The sequence below is a fragment of the Apodemus sylvaticus genome, chromosome 13, assembly GCF_947179515.1.
Source record: "Apodemus sylvaticus chromosome 13, mApoSyl1.1, whole genome shotgun sequence".
NCBI classification, from domain to species: Eukaryota; Metazoa; Chordata; class Mammalia; order Rodentia; family Muridae; genus Apodemus; species Apodemus sylvaticus.
The window spans coordinates 71,637,528-71,654,962 of record NC_067484.1 but is presented as its reverse complement, the minus strand read 5'-3'; the positions used below and the strand labels follow the sequence as shown (position 1 = coordinate 71,654,962).

Below are 17,435 nucleotides of genomic sequence, written 5' to 3'. Positions count from 1 at the left end.
TATCTTTCTTTTATTCTCATCCTCACCATTTTGCTTCACATTTTTTTAATCTCTTCCTTTACTGTCTTCCCCCCACCCCACCCCCACCCCCATATGTTTCCAGTCCTCACCTCTACTGTTGACCCCTTGTGATTCAGCACACCTGCTAGTTAAGTAGTAAGGAGAAGGGAAATACTGAATCCTGGTACAGTTGGTTATTTTAGAGTATAAAAAAAAAAATTAAGATTATTTTTTAAAGAAATTTGATAGAACTTTGTAGTAAGTTAAACAGACCATTCTTTTCATGAAGTTTTTACTTCAAGCAAAATGTCATTTAAAAGTTTCATGATTCCTAAGGGTCATTATTTGACACATTAAAAAAGTATTATGCCAAGCCGTGGTGGCACACGCCCGTAATCCCAGCACTTGGGAGGCAGAGGCAGGTGGATTTCTGAGTTCAAGGCCAGCCTGGTCTACAGAGTGAGTTCCAGGACAGCCAGAACTATACAGAGAAACCCTGTCTTGAAGAAAAAAAAAAATCCAAAAAACCAAAAGAAAAAAGAAAAAAAAGCATTAGATCGCAGTATATGACAAATGGGAAGTAATCTTAAAGCCCGCATAATAGCAGTAAGTTAACTTTTCTATTTAGGTTTAGAAAGGCCAGTGCTAACAAATAGCCTTCACTGTTGGCAAGGTACAGTGTGTGTCAGGGGATAAAAAATAATGTTTATTTCAGTAAAGCGAGTGGTGGGAGGGAGAAGACACTGGCAGAGAATGGCATCGTTGTCAGTTGTAATTATACACACAAATTTTTTATAACAGTTTTGTGTCTTTTAATTTTAAAAGCAAATTTAAACCATATATTCTCATTTTTAGAGATCTTCCCCCCCCCCCTGGTTTTAAATAACCAAATTATCCCAGTATATTTGATTCTAGATTATTCTATGTTTCCTTTTGCCCTTTTTAAATTAGGGGGACTGCAGGCCATTGCAGAGTTATTGCAGGTGGACTGTGAAATGTATGGGCTTACTAATGACCACTACAGTGTTACTTTAAGACGGTATGCTGGAATGGCTTTGACAAACTTGACCTTTGGAGATGTTGCCAACAAGGTATGTCTTTTATAAGATTTACTTCTCAAAGTACGTTAGAACTTTTTGAACTAAAGAAAGAATTACTTATAACTAGTTTTTTGGCATCTCCCACTGCAGCCCAGTTGAACAGTGACTCCTGGAAGCACCTTTCTAACAGTGACTACATATCCCTACTTAGTAGGTTGTCTTTTACCAAACAAAGCAAAATCACACCTGAAGACGGAACCCTACACTGAAATTATATTGTTTCACCAACAGCAGTGCTTCTCATACTAGGAATGTATCAAAAAAGAGTAGTATAGAAAATGATAGTTTATGAAACACTGTTCCCAGGAGGGAGAGTGCTCTACACACTGAGGCAGCAGACAGAATACCGTGCTCTGGTTTGTGCTTATCATTTCTCAGAATTGTACTTAGGTATCCTAGTTAGAAAACAGAAATACATAACAGAAATAGGAGACATCTATCTTTCATTTAGGTAATCTTGTACAGGTAAAATAATATTTATGATTGAAATAAAAGCAGGTCTGAAATTTAGTAGTTAGAAATCCAGCCATTTCCAACAGACTCCATGCTGACACTGCTCCACGTCTTGTGTTGCAGGCTACGCTGTGCTCTATGAAGGGCTGCATGAGAGCACTAGTGGCCCAGTTAAAATCCGAAAGTGAAGACTTGCAGCAGGTACTGCTCAGAACTTGTGATGTGTTTCTTGAATATTAACAAGTTAATGTACTAATTTATAGTAAGCTTTGGCTTAGTATTTAATGGCATGTGTTAAAGTATGGTTTTACTAACACTAAAGTAAAGTCAATAATTATATTGAAGTAATTCTTTTTGTCATCCTAGTAACATTTTTGAGAAATTTACTATAGGCAGAACATGCCTATTATTATAACCAATCATATTTATTGTGCAAATTAGTGACTTCACTTGTGACCTCTCAGTACTGCACAGGCGCTCTGCTTAGAGGGGGGCATTCCTGACACCACATGTGGGAAATCTGTGTTATAAAGCTGCTTCATGCACTAAGCTGTTAATATACTATAGAAAGTTACCTTCAGGTTATACATGCAAGAAATTAGTGTGTATGTTTGTGTGTGTATAACATTATCCCAGGTTATCTCACACATATTCAAATATTCAAAAAGCCAAATTTAAAATCAAAACACCCAAAGCATTTGGATAGGTTATATTTAAACTGCAACAGAGTCCTCTCTTACCTCTAGCCGTAGAAACGAAAGGCAGTTAGTATTACTCCATTTTACATGTAAATTGTTGTAAACTTGATTATTTACAGGTTATTGCAAGTGTTCTGAGGAATTTGTCTTGGCGAGCAGATGTAAATAGCAAAAAGACGTTGAGAGAAGTTGGAAGTGTGAAAGCATTGATGGAATGTGCTTTGGAAGTTAAAAAGGTAACGTTAAAATGTTGGGCACAGGAATAGGAGATCTAGAGCTGGTTTTAAAGGCATACTCTGCCAAAGAGACTCTGTCTAAAACAAGGTGGGGCAGGGACAGCATCAGAGGTTGTCACGCGTATGGCAGGCACACACACCTATACACAACTCACACAAGCGCTTGCATGCTCATATACACATGTGCATAGACAGACACACATTTAAATGTACATAGCTCTGTATAAAGATACCTTTGAAGTTGCTGATAAATGATTAGGACTGATATTTCAGGAAAGATAGCAATAACCACTAAGTGCTGGAAAGAGTACATGTTGTTATCTGTCATGAAAACTACTGTACTGTGCTATTACACATACCATACAGGATTAAAGTTAAAAGATTAGCCCCACATCAAGGTTGCTAACATCTGGAAGCATTCTCTACTGCTCTAGCGCACTTGGGAAAGCATTTAGAGGGGTTTTATGTTACACAGACACCTGCCATACTGTCCTGCCATTCCACTCTAAGAGTTTAGTGTTCTCACACAGATTTATACATGATGTTCTTCATGATTTTGTAATGACCAAAAGTCAGAAGCAACTGTAATGACTCTTATTACATAAACTTTAAAGTATATATAAGAACAATGAAATTCTTCACAGCTATAAAAAGAATGAACTGTTTTAAAAAGAAAAGAAAAGAAAACATACTGCATGCCTACAGCCCCAGCCTACCCAATAAGTTATGGTACAGGGTTACTCACGGCCAGTTCAAGACCTCCTAGAGATATATGTAGGATGCCTTCCTCAATCTCCTCATCTGGTAGTTTGGTTGTTTTCAAAAACAGGTCTCATGTAGCCCAGGATGGAACTTACTATGCAGCCAAGGATGACCTAGAACTTCTGATCCTCATGCCTCCACCTCCCAAATGCTGGGATTACATACATGTGTCTCACCTCTTGTGTTACATGGTCCTAGGCCTCAAACTCAGGGCTTTATTCGGGCTAAGCAGGCACTCTTATCTGCTTTTTTCTTATGTATGGGTGTTTTGTCTGCATGTATGTCTGTGTCAGATGCATGCCTGATATCCTCAGAGGCAAGAAACAATGAGTTGGGCCCTCTGGAAGCAACCAAGTGACTTACCTCCCAAGCCTTCGCTCTCGGCCCTTTTTGGTAGGGTCCTCTCAGTGAGCACGGAGCACATCTGCTCAGCGGGACTGGCTTCCTGTCTCTGCCTTCCGAGCTACCACACCCAGCTTTTTAACATAGGTTTTGGGAAAATCAACCTCAGGTATTTATGTTTGTGTGGCAAGCATTTTACCAGATGAACCATCTTCCAGCCCAAAGAAAAAATTTAAATCAGTAAGAAAAATAAATCAATAAGATGTATTTTAAAAACTTCTCCAGTTGGCTTTTGTTTTTGTTTGTGTGAATACATGCATGTCCTCGTATCTGCCAACATCTGTAGGCACATGTAGTAGAGGTCAGAGAAAAGTCTCAGGAGTTGATCATTTCTCCACTGTGGCCTTGGACTCAGTCCTCAGGCTTGTGTGGCAAGTGCTTTTCCTCGACCATCTCTTCAGCCCGCCAGTTACCATGCAAATCCTAATGGTAATCTGTAACCCTGCGTCTGGGTCCTTTGGTTCCTGCAGTTTCCTGTTTTGGTTTGGTTTTTTGGTTTTTCGAGACAGGGTTTCTCTGTGTGGCCCTGGCTGTCCTGGGACTCACTCTGTAGACCAAGCTGGCCTCGAACTCAGAAATCCGCCTGCCTCTGCCTCCCAAGTGCTAGGATTAAAGGCATACGCCACCACCGCCCAGCTCCTACAGTTTTCTATAGCTTGTACTTTTTGAAACTTAGACAGCAGTGCCAGATAGAAAGCCACAGAGGGAGGCTAATTAACTCTTTGCTCACTGAGGAGGATGCTAGTGTTGTAAGCAAGTCAGAACTTGTCTAGGCCCTGGGATAGAATGGAAAGATGGGTTTAGAGGCATGTGAAGAAACCTTGGGAGGTGTAAATGTTTGTTCATTGATTGGAGTAAGGGATAGCTACATTTAAAAATAGAAAGCTTTCCATGGCTTCTAATTACTAGAGTATTTCTTTTCCTATAATGACCACAGTCCTGAATGGTCACTTGACTTCATCTCTCCTGATCTGACTCCACATACCTTTCCCTTTGCCTCAGGGTCTGCTGAGCTTTATTTACCCAGGTTTTTCTTCTGAATCTCCCTGCACATCATCCTTTCTGGTCAGTCACTGTACTGTAGCTCTGTCCTTATTTCTAATCTCTAGCCACTTCTTTCCCTCTCCAGCCCCCTTCACGTCTGCCACTTATCCCATCCCCTGCACACTGTGTACATAGCTGTACTCCTCAGCTTCACCCCAGCTGTAATCATGTCGTGACTCCTGTAAGTTCAACTGTAAAACTTGTTTAATTCAAACCCTTGACCCTTAGCCTGTAATCTCTGGAGCATCTTACACTTAAATCTCTTTGTAATTAAAATTGAACTCAGGACCTTCTCAGGACCTTCTCATCTCTGTGTGTGTGTGTGTGTGTGTGTGTGTGTGTGTGTGTGTGTCGTTTTGGGTGTTTTGTTGCTCTGTTTGTAGGGGTTAGGGTTATATAACCTGTTCAGTAGCATGTTGTCATTCAGTACTTCGAAATCCCAGATAGTACATGAAGATGTTTTAATTGAGTTTCTGTTCTCCTGATCATATTATATTACGATAGTGAATATCAGTTCTGTATCATGTCATTAGTTTAATACTGCGTTGATTTATAGAAACAGCACTGACCTAAATTTCTTTTTGTGTGAAACTAAATAAAAGGTTTCTGATTTACTAGAGAGGAATGTCAGAAGGGAGACAAAAAAGGAAAAAAAAAAAAAGACTAACAAAATGACACATAATTCTGTTTCAATCATGAATAGGAATCAACCCTCAAAAGCGTCCTGAGTGCCTTATGGAACCTGTCTGCACACTGCACTGAGAACAAGGCTGACATATGTGCTGTGGACGGAGCGCTGGCATTCCTGGTTGGCACCCTCACCTACCGGAGCCAGACGAATACTTTAGCCATTATTGAAAGTGGAGGTGGGATATTACGGAATGTGTCCAGCTTGATAGCTACGAACGAAGACCACAGGTATATTCCAAGTTCTATATTACTTTTAAGTGGATTATTATAGAGTTTATTTCTTTAGAAAGACCTAATTCTAAACTGTTTTATTATGAAAGCTCTAAGCAAAGAGGCCTTATTGTTGTTGCTAATAAAGTTCAAAGTATCCTATAAGAATCTACAAATAAACTGTAGTTGAGAAATCCAGCCATGCTATAGAAAACGGAATAAAAGTCGGATTAATTCTCCCCTATTTAGATGGCATAAAGAAATATAAAACTAATTTTGAAACAAAGGAAAACCTCTGAGTATGGTGTAGGAAATATAAAGGCTCAGCATTTTCCTAATGATGTCCTAAGCAGTTTTGAAGCTTATTATATACCATTGACAATCAATTTAAACTAAAATAATATGTTATTACTAGATGTTAATTTACTTTATACTTAAAAGACTACAGATCTCTCCAAGACCCAGCGCTTATTATATTGACTGTTTACCCTTATATTTATATGCTTTTTGTATTTTTAAAACTTATACTTCCTGTTATTTTTTTTTTAAATAATGCTTATATATACTGTCTGCCAAAGAGTGCTTTGGACTTGGTGTCTTCACTGAGACAGAGATTACTTACTCTGGAAAGCAAGTTTGCTGGTTTAGAAGCATACTGTGTGCTCCCAGACTACGTAACAATCTGTCAGTCACTTATCTTCTGCTTCCAAGATACCTCAGTATTCAACACTGTTGGTCACTGTATATGAAATTGGCACAGTCCCTGTTTAAAATGTCATGATGTGTTTATAATCCTTAAGTTAAAGAAGTATTACTATGTGAATGTAGAAAAAGTATCTGCTCAAAAAACAAAACTCCTTTTTCTTACAGTGGGATCAGAATAGGACACAGAGTAAATGAAACGTACACTAGCACTACTTTTGGAATGATAGATGATCCTTGGAAAAAATAAACAGTAAATGAACCAAGAGAACGAAAAGAGAGGAGATCGGAGATACTCTTGGAGTTCACAAGATAGTTGATATGCTCATAATAGACCTATTGTGTTTAGTAATTATTTTTGTATTTAAAATTGTTTTCTATCCCTTTATTTGTTGTCATTAATCACATTTCCCCTTAATCTCACATGTTTTTGTTTTAATTCAGGCAAATCCTAAGAGAGAACAATTGCCTGCAAACTTTATTACAGCACTTGAAATCCCACAGCTTGACAATAGTCAGTAATGCATGTGGCACTTTGTGGAACCTCTCAGCCAGAAATGCTAAAGACCAGGAGGCCCTGTGGGACATGGGGGCAGTGAGCATGCTCAGGAACCTCGTTCACTCCAAGCACAAGATGATCGCCATGGGAAGTGCCGCAGCTCTGCGGAACCTCATGGCAAACAGACCTGCAAAGTACAAGGATGCTAATATCATGTCTCCTGGTTCGAGTCTGCCGTCCCTTCACGTGAGGAAACAGAAAGCTCTAGAAGCAGAGTTAGATGCCCAGCATTTATCAGAAACCTTTGACAACATTGACAACTTAAGTCCCAAGGCGTCTCATCGTAGTAAGCAGAGACACAAGCAGAATCTTTATGGTGACTATGTTTTTGACACCAATCGCCATGATGATAATAGGTCAGACAATTTTAATACTGGAAACATGACTGTTCTTTCACCATATTTAAATACTACAGTATTGCCCAGCTCTTCTTCATCAAGGGGAAGTTTAGATAGTTCTCGTTCTGAGAAAGACAGAAGTTTGGAGAGAGAACGAGGTATTGGCCTCAGTGCTTACCATCCAGCAACAGAAAATCCAGGAACTTCTTCAAAACGGAGTTTGCAGGTCACTACCACTGCAGCCCAGATAGCCAAAGTTATGGAAGAAGTATCAGCCATTCATGCCTCCCAGGACGACAGAAGTTCTGCTTCCACCACTGAGTTCCCTTGTGCGGCAGATGACAGGAGTGCAGCACGAAGAAGCGCTGCCTCCCACACACATTCCAACACATACAACTTCACCAAGTCGGAAAACCCAAGTAGGACATGCTCCATGCCTTATGCCAAGGTGGAATATAAAAGGTCTTCCAATGACAGCTTAAATAGTGTCACTAGTAGTGATGGATATGGTAAAAGAGGCCAAATGAAACCCTCAGTTGAATCCTATTCAGAAGATGACGAAAGTAAGTTTTGCAGTTACGGTCAGTATCCAGCTGACCTGGCCCATAAGATACACAGTGCAAATCATATGGATGACAATGACGGAGAACTGGACACACCAATAAATTATAGTCTCAAATACTCAGATGAGCAGTTGAACTCAGGAAGGCAGAGTCCCTCACAGAATGAACGGTGGGCAAGACCCAAGCATGTGATAGAAGATGAAATAAAGCAGAACGGGCAAAGACAATCAAGAAGCCAGAACACCAGTTACCCTGTCTACTCTGAGAACACTGATGACAAACACCTCAAATTCCAACCACATTTTGGACAACAAGAGTGTGTTTCCCCATATAGGTCTAGGGGAACCAGTGGTTCAGAAACCAGTAGGATGGGTTCTAGTCATGCAGTTAATCAAAATGCAAACCAGTCTTTGTGTCAGGAAGATGATTACGAAGATGATAAACCTACCAACTACAGTGAACGTTATTCTGAGGAAGAACAACGTGAAGAAGAAGAGGAGAGACCGACAAATTATAGCATAAAATATAATGAAGAGAAACATCATGTGGATCAGCCTATTGATTATAGTTTAAAATACGCCACTGACATTTCTTCCTCACAAAAACCATCATTTTCATTCTCAAAGAATTCATCAACACAAAGCACTAAAACTGAACATATCTCTCCAAGCAGCGAGAATACATCTGCACCTTCATCTAATTCCAAAAGACAGAATCAGCTGCATCCAAGTTCAGCACAAAGAAACAGTCAGACTCAAAAAGGGACTTCTTGCAAAGTCCCCACCATCAACCAAGAAACAATACAGACTTACTGTGTAGAAGACACTCCAATATGTTTCTCAAGGTGCAGTTCATTATCATCGCTGTCATCAGCTGAAGATGAAATCGGATGTGATCAACCAACCCAGGAAGCAGAGTCTGCTAATACCCTGCAGATAGCTGAAATAAAAGAGAATGATGTAAGTCGGTCGACTGAAGAGCCTGCAAGTGAGGTTCCAGCCGTGTCCCAGAATGCTCGACCCAAACCCAGCAGACTCCAGGCTTCTGGCTTGTCGTCAGAATCAACCAGGCAGAAGGCTGTTGAGTTTTCTTCAGGAGCCAAGTCTCCCTCCAAAAGTGGTGCTCAGACACCCAAAAGCCCCCCAGAACACTATGTCCAGGAGACTCCACTTGTATTCAGCAGGTGTACTTCTGTCAGCTCACTTGACAGTTTTGAGAGTCGCTCCATCGCCAGCTCTGTTCAGAGTGAACCATGCAGTGGAATGGTGAGTGGCATCATCAGCCCCAGCGACCTTCCGGACAGCCCAGGGCAGACCATGCCACCAAGCAGAAGCAAAACCCCTCCCCCTCCTCCTCAGACAGTGCAGACCAAGAGAGAGGTACCAAAAAGTAAAGTCCCTGCTGCTGAGAAGAGAGAGGGTGGACCTAAGCCTACTGCTGTGAATGCCGCAGTGCATAGGGTGCAGGTCCTTCCGGACGCCGATACGCTGTTACACTTTGCCACAGAAAGTACTCCAGATGGGTTTTCTTGTTCCTCTAGCCTAAGTGCGCTGAGCCTGGATGAGCCATTTATACAGAAAGATGTGGAATTAAGAATAATGCCTCCAGTTCAGGAAAACGACAATGGGAATGAAACTGAACCAGAACAGCCTGAAGAATCAAATGAAAACCAGGATAAAGCGATAGAAAATCCTGACTCTGAAAAAGACTTATTAGATGAATCTGATGATGATGATATTGAAATATTAGAAGAATGTATTATTTCAGCCATGCCAACAAAGTCATCACGCAAAGCCAAAAAGCTAGCCCAGACTACTTCAAAATTACCTCCACCTGTGGCAAGGAAACCAAGTCAGCTGCCTGTGTATAAACTTCTGCCATCACAGAACAGGCTGCAGGCTGCACAAAAGCATGTTAGCTTTACACCAGGGGATGATGTGCCCCGGGTGTACTGTGTAGAAGGGACACCTATAAACTTTTCCACAGCAACATCTCTAAGTGATCTGACAATAGAATCTCCTCCAAATGAGCTGGCTGCTGGAGATGGGGTTAGAGCAGGTCTACAGTCAGGCGAATTTGAAAAGCGAGATACCATTCCTACCGAAGGCAGAAGTACAGATGAGACTCAGAGAGGGAAAATGTCATCTGTAGTTACCCCAGACCTAGATGACAACAAGGCAGAGGAAGGAGATATTCTTGCTGAATGCATCAACTCTGCTATGCCCAAAGGAAAAAGCCACAAGCCTTTCCGGGTAAAAAAGATAATGGACCAAGTCCAGCAAGCATCTGTGACTTCATCTGGAACTAACAAAAATCAGATAGACACTAAGAAAAAGAAGCCCACTTCACCAGTAAAGCCCATGCCACAAAATACTGAATACAGAATGCGTGTGAGAAAGAATACAGACTCAAAAGTTAACGTGAATACTGAGGAAACTTTCTCAGACAACAAAGACTCGAAGAAACAGAGCTTAAAAAGCAATCCCAAGGACTTCAGCGGTAAGCTGCCACACAGTGAAGACAGGCTCCGGGGAAGCTTCGCTCTTGATTCGCCACATCATTACACCCCCATTGAAGGGACTCCGTACTGCTTTTCACGAAACGATTCTCTGAGTTCTCTAGAGTTTGATGATGATGATGTTGACCTTTCCAGGGAAAAGGCTGAGTTAAGAAGGGGCAAAGAAAATAAGGACTCAGAAGCCAGAGTTACCTGCCACACAGAACCAACCTCAAGCCAGCAGTCAGCGAGTAAGTCACAAGTTAGTACAACACATGCAGTAAACAGAGGACAGTCCAAGCCAGTGCTGCAGAAACAGCCCACTTTCCCCCAGTCCTCCAAAGATGCCCCAGATAGAGGGGCAGCAACTGATGAAAAATTGCAGAATTTTGCTATTGAAAATACTCCAGTTTGCTTTTCTCGAAATTCCTCTCTGAGTTCCCTTAGTGACATTGACCAGGAAAACAACAATAACAAAGAAAGCGAGCCAGGCAAAGAGGCTGAGCCTACCAACTCGCAAGGAGAAGCGAGTAAGCCTCAGGCTTCTGGGTATGCGCCCAAGTCGTTTCATGTCGAAGACACCCCTGTGTGTTTCTCAAGAAACAGCTCTCTCAGTTCTCTTAGCATTGACTCTGAGGACGACCTGTTGCAGGAGTGTATAAGTTCTGCCATGCCAAAGAAGAAACGGCCTTCAAGACTCAAGAGTGAGAGTGAGAAGCAGGGTCCTAGGAAAGTGGGTGGCCTATTAGCTGAAGAGCTGACACTTGATTTGACAGATATACCGAGGCCAGATTCAGAGCACGGTCTATCCCCCGATTCAGAAAATTTTGACTGGAAAGCTATTCAGGAGGGTGCAAACTCCATAGTCAGCAGTTTGCACCAAGCCGCTGCCGCTGCGTGCTTGTCCAGACAAGCGTCATCTGATTCAGACTCCATTCTGTCACTGAAATCCGGCATTTCCCTGGGATCGCCTTTTCATCTTACACCTGATCAAGAGGAGAAGCCATTCACAAGTAATAAAGGCCCAAGAATTCTCAAACCTGGAGAGAAAAGCACACTAGAAGCAAAAAAAATAGAATCTGAAAACAAAGGAATCAAAGGCGGGAAAAAGGTTTATAAAAGCTTGATTACTGGCAAGATCCGATCTAATTCAGAAATTTCCAGCCAAATGAAACAGCCCCTTCAGACGAACATGCCTTCAATCTCAAGAGGCAGGACAATGATTCACATACCAGGGCTTCGGAATAGCTCCTCAAGTACAAGTCCTGTCTCTAAAAAAGGCCCACCCCTCAAGACCCCAGCCTCCAAAAGTCCCAGTGAAGGTCCAGTAGCTACCACTTCTCCTCGTGGGACTAAGCCAGCAGTGAAGTCAGAGCTGAGCCCTATTACCAGGCAAACTTCCCAAATTAGTGGGTCAAATAAGGGGCCTTCTAGATCTGGATCTAGAGACTCCACTCCCTCAAGACCTACACAGCAACCATTAAGTAGGCCAATGCAGTCTCCAGGACGAAACTCGATTTCCCCTGGCAGAAATGGAATAAGCCCTCCTAACAAGCTGTCTCAGCTGCCCAGAACGTCGTCTCCCAGTACTGCTTCAACCAAATCCTCGGGTTCTGGGAAAACGTCATACACATCCCCTGGCAGGCAGCTGAGCCAACAGAATCTTACCAAACAAGCAGGCTTATCCAAGAATGCCAGCAGTATCCCCAGGAGTGAGTCAGCATCCAAAGGACTGAATCAGATGAGTAACGGCAATGGGTCAAATAAAAAGGTCGAACTTTCTAGAATGTCTTCAACTAAGTCAAGTGGAAGTGAATCAGACAGGTCAGAAAGACCTGCATTAGTACGCCAGTCTACTTTCATCAAAGAAGCCCCAAGCCCCACTCTAAGGAGGAAACTAGAGGAATCAGCCTCATTTGAATCCCTTTCTCCATCTTCTAGACCAGATTCCCCCATCAGGTCCCAGGCACAGACCCCAGTCTTAAGCCCCTCCCTTCCTGATATGTCTCTGTCCACACATCCGTCTGTTCAGGCAGGTGGATGGCGAAAGCTCCCACCTAATCTCAGCCCCACTATCGAGTATAATGATGGGAGACCTGCAAAACGGCATGATATTGCTCGCTCCCATTCTGAAAGTCCTTCCAGACTCCCAATCAACCGGGCGGGAACCTGGAAGCGTGAACACAGCAAGCATTCCTCGTCCCTTCCTCGAGTGAGCACTTGGAGAAGAACGGGAAGCTCATCTTCTATTCTTTCTGCTTCTTCAGAGTCCAGCGAAAAAGCAAAAAGTGAGGATGAAAAGCATGTGAACTCAGTGCCAGGACCTAGACAAATGAAAGAAAACCAGGTACCCATGAAAGGAACATGGAGGAAAATAAAGGAAAGTGAAATTTCTCCCACAAACATGGTTTCTCAGACCAATTCCTCAGGTGCTGCCAGTGGTGCTGAATCAAAGACTCTGATTTATCAGATGGCACCTGCTGTTTCTAAAACAGAGGATGTTTGGGTGAGAATTGAGGACTGCCCCATTAACAACCCTAGATCTGGAAGATCTCCCACGGGTAACACCCCCCCAGTGATTGACAGTGTTTTAGAAAAGGGAAATCCAAGCGTTAAGGATTCAAAAGACACGCAAGGAAAACAAAGTGTGGGCAGTGGCAGTCCCGTGCAAACCTTGGGTCTGGAAAACCGCCTAAACTCCTTTATTCAGGTGGAGGCCCCAGAACAGAAAGGGACTGAGACAAAGCCAGGCCAGAGTAACCCTGTCCCCACAGCAGAGACTGCTGAGACCTGTCTGGCAGAGCGCACCCCTTTCAGTTCAAGCAGCTCCAGCAAACACAGTTCACCTAGTGGGACTGTTGCTGCCAGAGTGACACCTTTTAATTACAACCCTAGCCCTAGGAAAAGCAGCGCAGATAGCACGTCAGCCCGGCCATCTCAGATCCCCACGCCAGTGAGCAACAACACAAAGAAGAGAGATTCAAAGGCGGACAGCACAGAGTCCAGCGGCGCCCAGAGTCCTAAACGCCAGTCGGGGTCTTACCTCGTGACCTCTGTTTAAAAGAGCTGGAAGGACAAACGTAGGAAGGCTGGTGTTACTCACAACTGCTGTATAGAGACTTTATTTCAAAGAAAACTTTAAAGATTGAACATTTTTGTAAATAGGTTTGATTCTTGTCAGAGGGATTTTGTTCTGGAAACCATATTTGCTAGTACACTTTGTCCTCACTGGTCATTTTGGGAGGCACTCTTGTTAGGTAGGAGACAGTGGTCAAGCCAGTCCATTGTACAGTGTGTTCTACATGGATTTAAGTAGCTTCACCCACACCATTGTCCTTCACTTATCGCCCATCGTAAATAACACTACAGATAGAACTATATGATCTATTGCTGTTATCAATCATTTTTAGATTATAAAATAAACTTACATCAGGGAGAAATTGGTATTTATGCAAAAAATTAGTCCTTGTGAACCCATCTAATGTCATAATCATGTGACTGTGAAATTCACAGTAATATGGTTCCCGATGAATATGTTTACCCAGCCTGCTTTGCTTTACTGCATGAATGAAACTGACAGTGGTTCAATTTCAGAAGTAACGATTAATGATTCTGTGATCACATGGTGTGCATAGAGATAGCTACAGTGTAACAATTCACACTATTTTGTGCTCAAATCTGTGTAACTGTAAAGCATTGAATGAAACTATTTTAACGGAACTAGATTTTATCAAAAGTAGGTAGAGTTTTTGCTATGCTGTAACTGTTGTATATTCTGGTATTTGAGGTGAGACGGCTGCTCCTTTATTAATGAGACATGAGTTGTGTCTCAAACTAAATGAACATTTCAGAATAAATTATTGCTGTATGTAAACTATAACTGAAATTGGTATTTGTTTGAGGGTCTTATTTCACATTTGTATTAATAACTGTCAAAAGGGCCTCTTTTAAAAGCTAAATGTAAATTTTTTCTTCAGATTCTATGCATTAAGAGTAAAATTTCCTCTTGCTGTAATAAAGACAATTGAAGAAGATTGTTGACACTTAACCATTCCTAAAATTTATTTTTATGTAATTAGCACCTCTCAATGTTTAGTATTTTTCCACTTTTTTTCTTACTCCTTTGGAGTTTAATTAAAACAAATGCCTATAATAGCACAAGACTAGGCACTGGACATATAGGCCAACATAGAATATCTCCTTTTTCCTTAATAGAATCCATACTTGAAAAACATTGATTTCTGACAGGTACCAGTTTTGTCTTTCAGGCTTTCCAGTGCACTGTCTTACCCCATCATCTCTGTATTGATACTGGGTCTGAAATAACTACCAATCTTATATATTAAGGCAGATTTTTTTGCAACCAGGCATAATCAGTATTTTCTTACGCTCAGAAAATACAAGTTAGTAAAATGTTAGAGAAATGTAATGCTGTTATGATAATATTACAAGAAAAATTCAGAAGAGAGCCAGTGAAATGGCTTAGTGGGTAACGGTGGTTGCCTCCAAGCCCGAAGGCCCAGTCCAATTCACAGGATGCACATGGGAAAGGAAAGAACCAACTCCCTAAAGTTATCCTCTGCCCTCCACACCTGTCTTAGCACATCTGCATGTGTGCACACACAAATTTCTGAAGTTATTCATAGGAATATTTAGGCCTAACAAGATGGCTCAGCAGGTAAAGCCTGATGATCTGAAGTCTGTCCCCAGAATCCAAATAAAAGTGTAAACTGCCCTCTAACCTCCACACATGCTCCATAATTAATAGAAAGTCAAAAGTGTTTAATTCCTACCTGCTAAGGACAGGTTGGGATGTTACTAAGTGCCCACTGCCCATCTGGCAGAGGGCATCCTTCACAGAGGAGAATACACTGACACACTTAGTAGCCAAGAGTTTCAGTTTTTGCCAGACTTTGAGGTTGTTTTGTAACAGTATCCATGCTGTCCTCCACGGCTGCTGGAAGCAGGGGGTGAGGACAGAGCTCTACCTGTTTTTCCTTCGTTCCTAATTCTCCATTAGAATTACTGCACGTTAATGTTTATAAAGCACTTAAAGTGTTTTTGTGGAAAGAGATGAGGTTTTAGTTAGAATAAAACTGCCTTTTAATTCATGTTTTAGGAAACTAATGTTGGAAGTAAAAGAAGAGTCCATTCCACCTATTGGAGACTAAATTCCCATGGACAGCCCTACTGGGAAGGGGGCTGTCTTGGTTGTCCCTTGAAGATGAAGTTGTTGGATGAAACCCTTTGGCTAGAAATGATGGCTATGAAAATAAAGGGGTTAACCTTAGTTAAGCTTTGAGAAGTTCACTGGGTGATTCCTTAACTGATAGCAGGCCAAGTACTCCTCGCTTTTGCTTGTTTCAGACGGCACACTAAGCCCTGTATTGGGGATCAGTTACTAGTCAGGATGCTTATTAAAAGGGCAAGAGCCTACTTAGCGTTGGACTGCAGCAAAGAAAGCCTAAGGTAGCAATTTCAAACAGGTGTGTTTGGATCGCCAGAAGTGTCTATTAGATCATAGCTGGGCACATACCCCCAGTTGGATAGAGTTGATCTGGAGAGGGCTACAAGAATTTGCTTCTCTAATATATTTAGGGATGGTGAGTGGTATGTGGGCTTCTGGTATAGGGACCATCCTTGGGGAATTACTGTCCTAAGTAGGCACGGCACAACTCTTAATAAGCAAATGAGTTTTTAATCCACCAAGTAAAACCTCCTTGGCATGAATAACTTGAATACTGAGTTCTCCAGTCTTGTAGCTGATACCAACTCACAGTAGGGAGTAAACTCACCGGACTAATGAATAGGAAATTCAGGGTGCCCACTGCCTCTGGGGATCAGCTCTTGTCCCCGTTGAAATGACTGCTGTTAAAAGGGATGGGAGGAGATGCTTAGCTTCCATGGGAAGATTGATTGTAAGTGAAAGGAAACTAATCAATTTGTTAGTACACAGTAAAAGTGATTAATTGATGAAAAAATTTATATTTGATAATGAACTTTACAAATTACCAGGGTACTAACTAGGTAAATAAAAGATAATCCCTGTAGGTATCAACCAGCAATAAGTAATGTCAGAGTTTTCTTTATAGTGTAAAATGTGGATCGTGTTACCACAAAGTTAATTGAAAGATGACTTTCTTGGTAAAAATGGGAGAGGTTGCCAGGGTTTCTTTGCAGTTAAGAAAAGGAAAAAATTAAACTGTCCAAAGCTAAAGGGTTTACATGGTCAGATAATTCAGATATACCAAACAACTTTTCAAGAGTCAAGGCTGAAATAGAGTGAATATTCTTCCTCGTTTTCTAGTAAGCCTATTTCCCTTGTGTGCTAACCTTAGAATACTACTTTGTAACGTGGAACTCTATGAACTGTGACTTCTGTAAACCCAGGTCATTTTCCTCCTGTTCTAACTCTGGTCTATAAAAATACGTTCTGCATTTTGTTAGGCCATTGATGCATCTTTCAAACTGTATGTTCTGTGTGTATAATACTGTTCTTGGTGCTAAATAGACTTTCTTTCCTCTGATATTCAGGATAATTTTTCTCTATACTTCTGTTCACTTGTTTTCTTGAAGTTATCTATTGTTATTTTTAATTAAAAATACTTAATGTATACTAGTGAAGGCTGCCATTGAATACTAGAAAGAAATATCTCTTGAAAGAAATTACCTGTCCATTTACACCTTCTCTTGGGACCTAAACACTAAGGTTCCACTGATGAACCACTGAACCTCGTACCCAGTCTTTCCCCTGATCATGCCTATACCTGAAGATCTATATTGTCTGCCTTAGATTAAAACTAAATTGACTAGTTTAGTCAATTCGAAGTAAAAGTCACAGATTTCTTTTCTGGCCTGGTGTTGTTGCACACACTTGTGATCCTAGTTCGGGGTTGGGGGAAATGGCATTGGAGGGTCAGGAGTTCAAGGTCATCTTTAATTAGAAGGGTGGAGGCCAACTTGGGATGCATGCTGGTTACCAATCTACCTCCAGGTTCAGCGAGAAACCCTACTCTGGAGCAATGGAGGAGGACACTGATCTTCCTCTGCCCTCCATGAGTGCACGGCCTGACCACACATGCACATATACCACACACACATGTTGGCTGGTGAGAGCTGTCACAGTGTGTCCATAAACTAAAGGCTGACTGCTGTGACTGGCTCATGAACAGTGTAAGAAG

At 41.6% G+C, this 17,435-nt stretch overlaps 1 protein-coding gene across 6 annotated transcripts in view; it reads left to right on the top strand.

Annotated features, from left to right (window-relative positions):
- Positions 1-17,106, top strand: part of Apc (APC regulator of WNT signaling pathway) — a 96,504-nt gene extending 79,398 nt beyond the window's left edge. For all 6 annotated transcript variants that reach the window (XM_052155876.1, XM_052155875.1, XM_052155874.1 and 3 more), the window contains 5 exons: positions 952-1,091; positions 1,677-1,754; positions 2,371-2,487; positions 5,399-5,613; positions 6,742-17,106. In XM_052155876.1, coding sequence (XP_052011836.1) covers positions 952-1,091; positions 1,677-1,754; positions 2,371-2,487; positions 5,399-5,613; positions 6,742-13,315 — 7,124 coding nt within the window. In that variant the 3' untranslated portion in view covers positions 13,316-17,106. The remainder of the gene's footprint in view (positions 1-951; positions 1,092-1,676; positions 1,755-2,370; positions 2,488-5,398; positions 5,614-6,741) is intronic.
- The last annotated feature ends 329 nt before the right edge of the window (positions 17,107-17,435 follow it).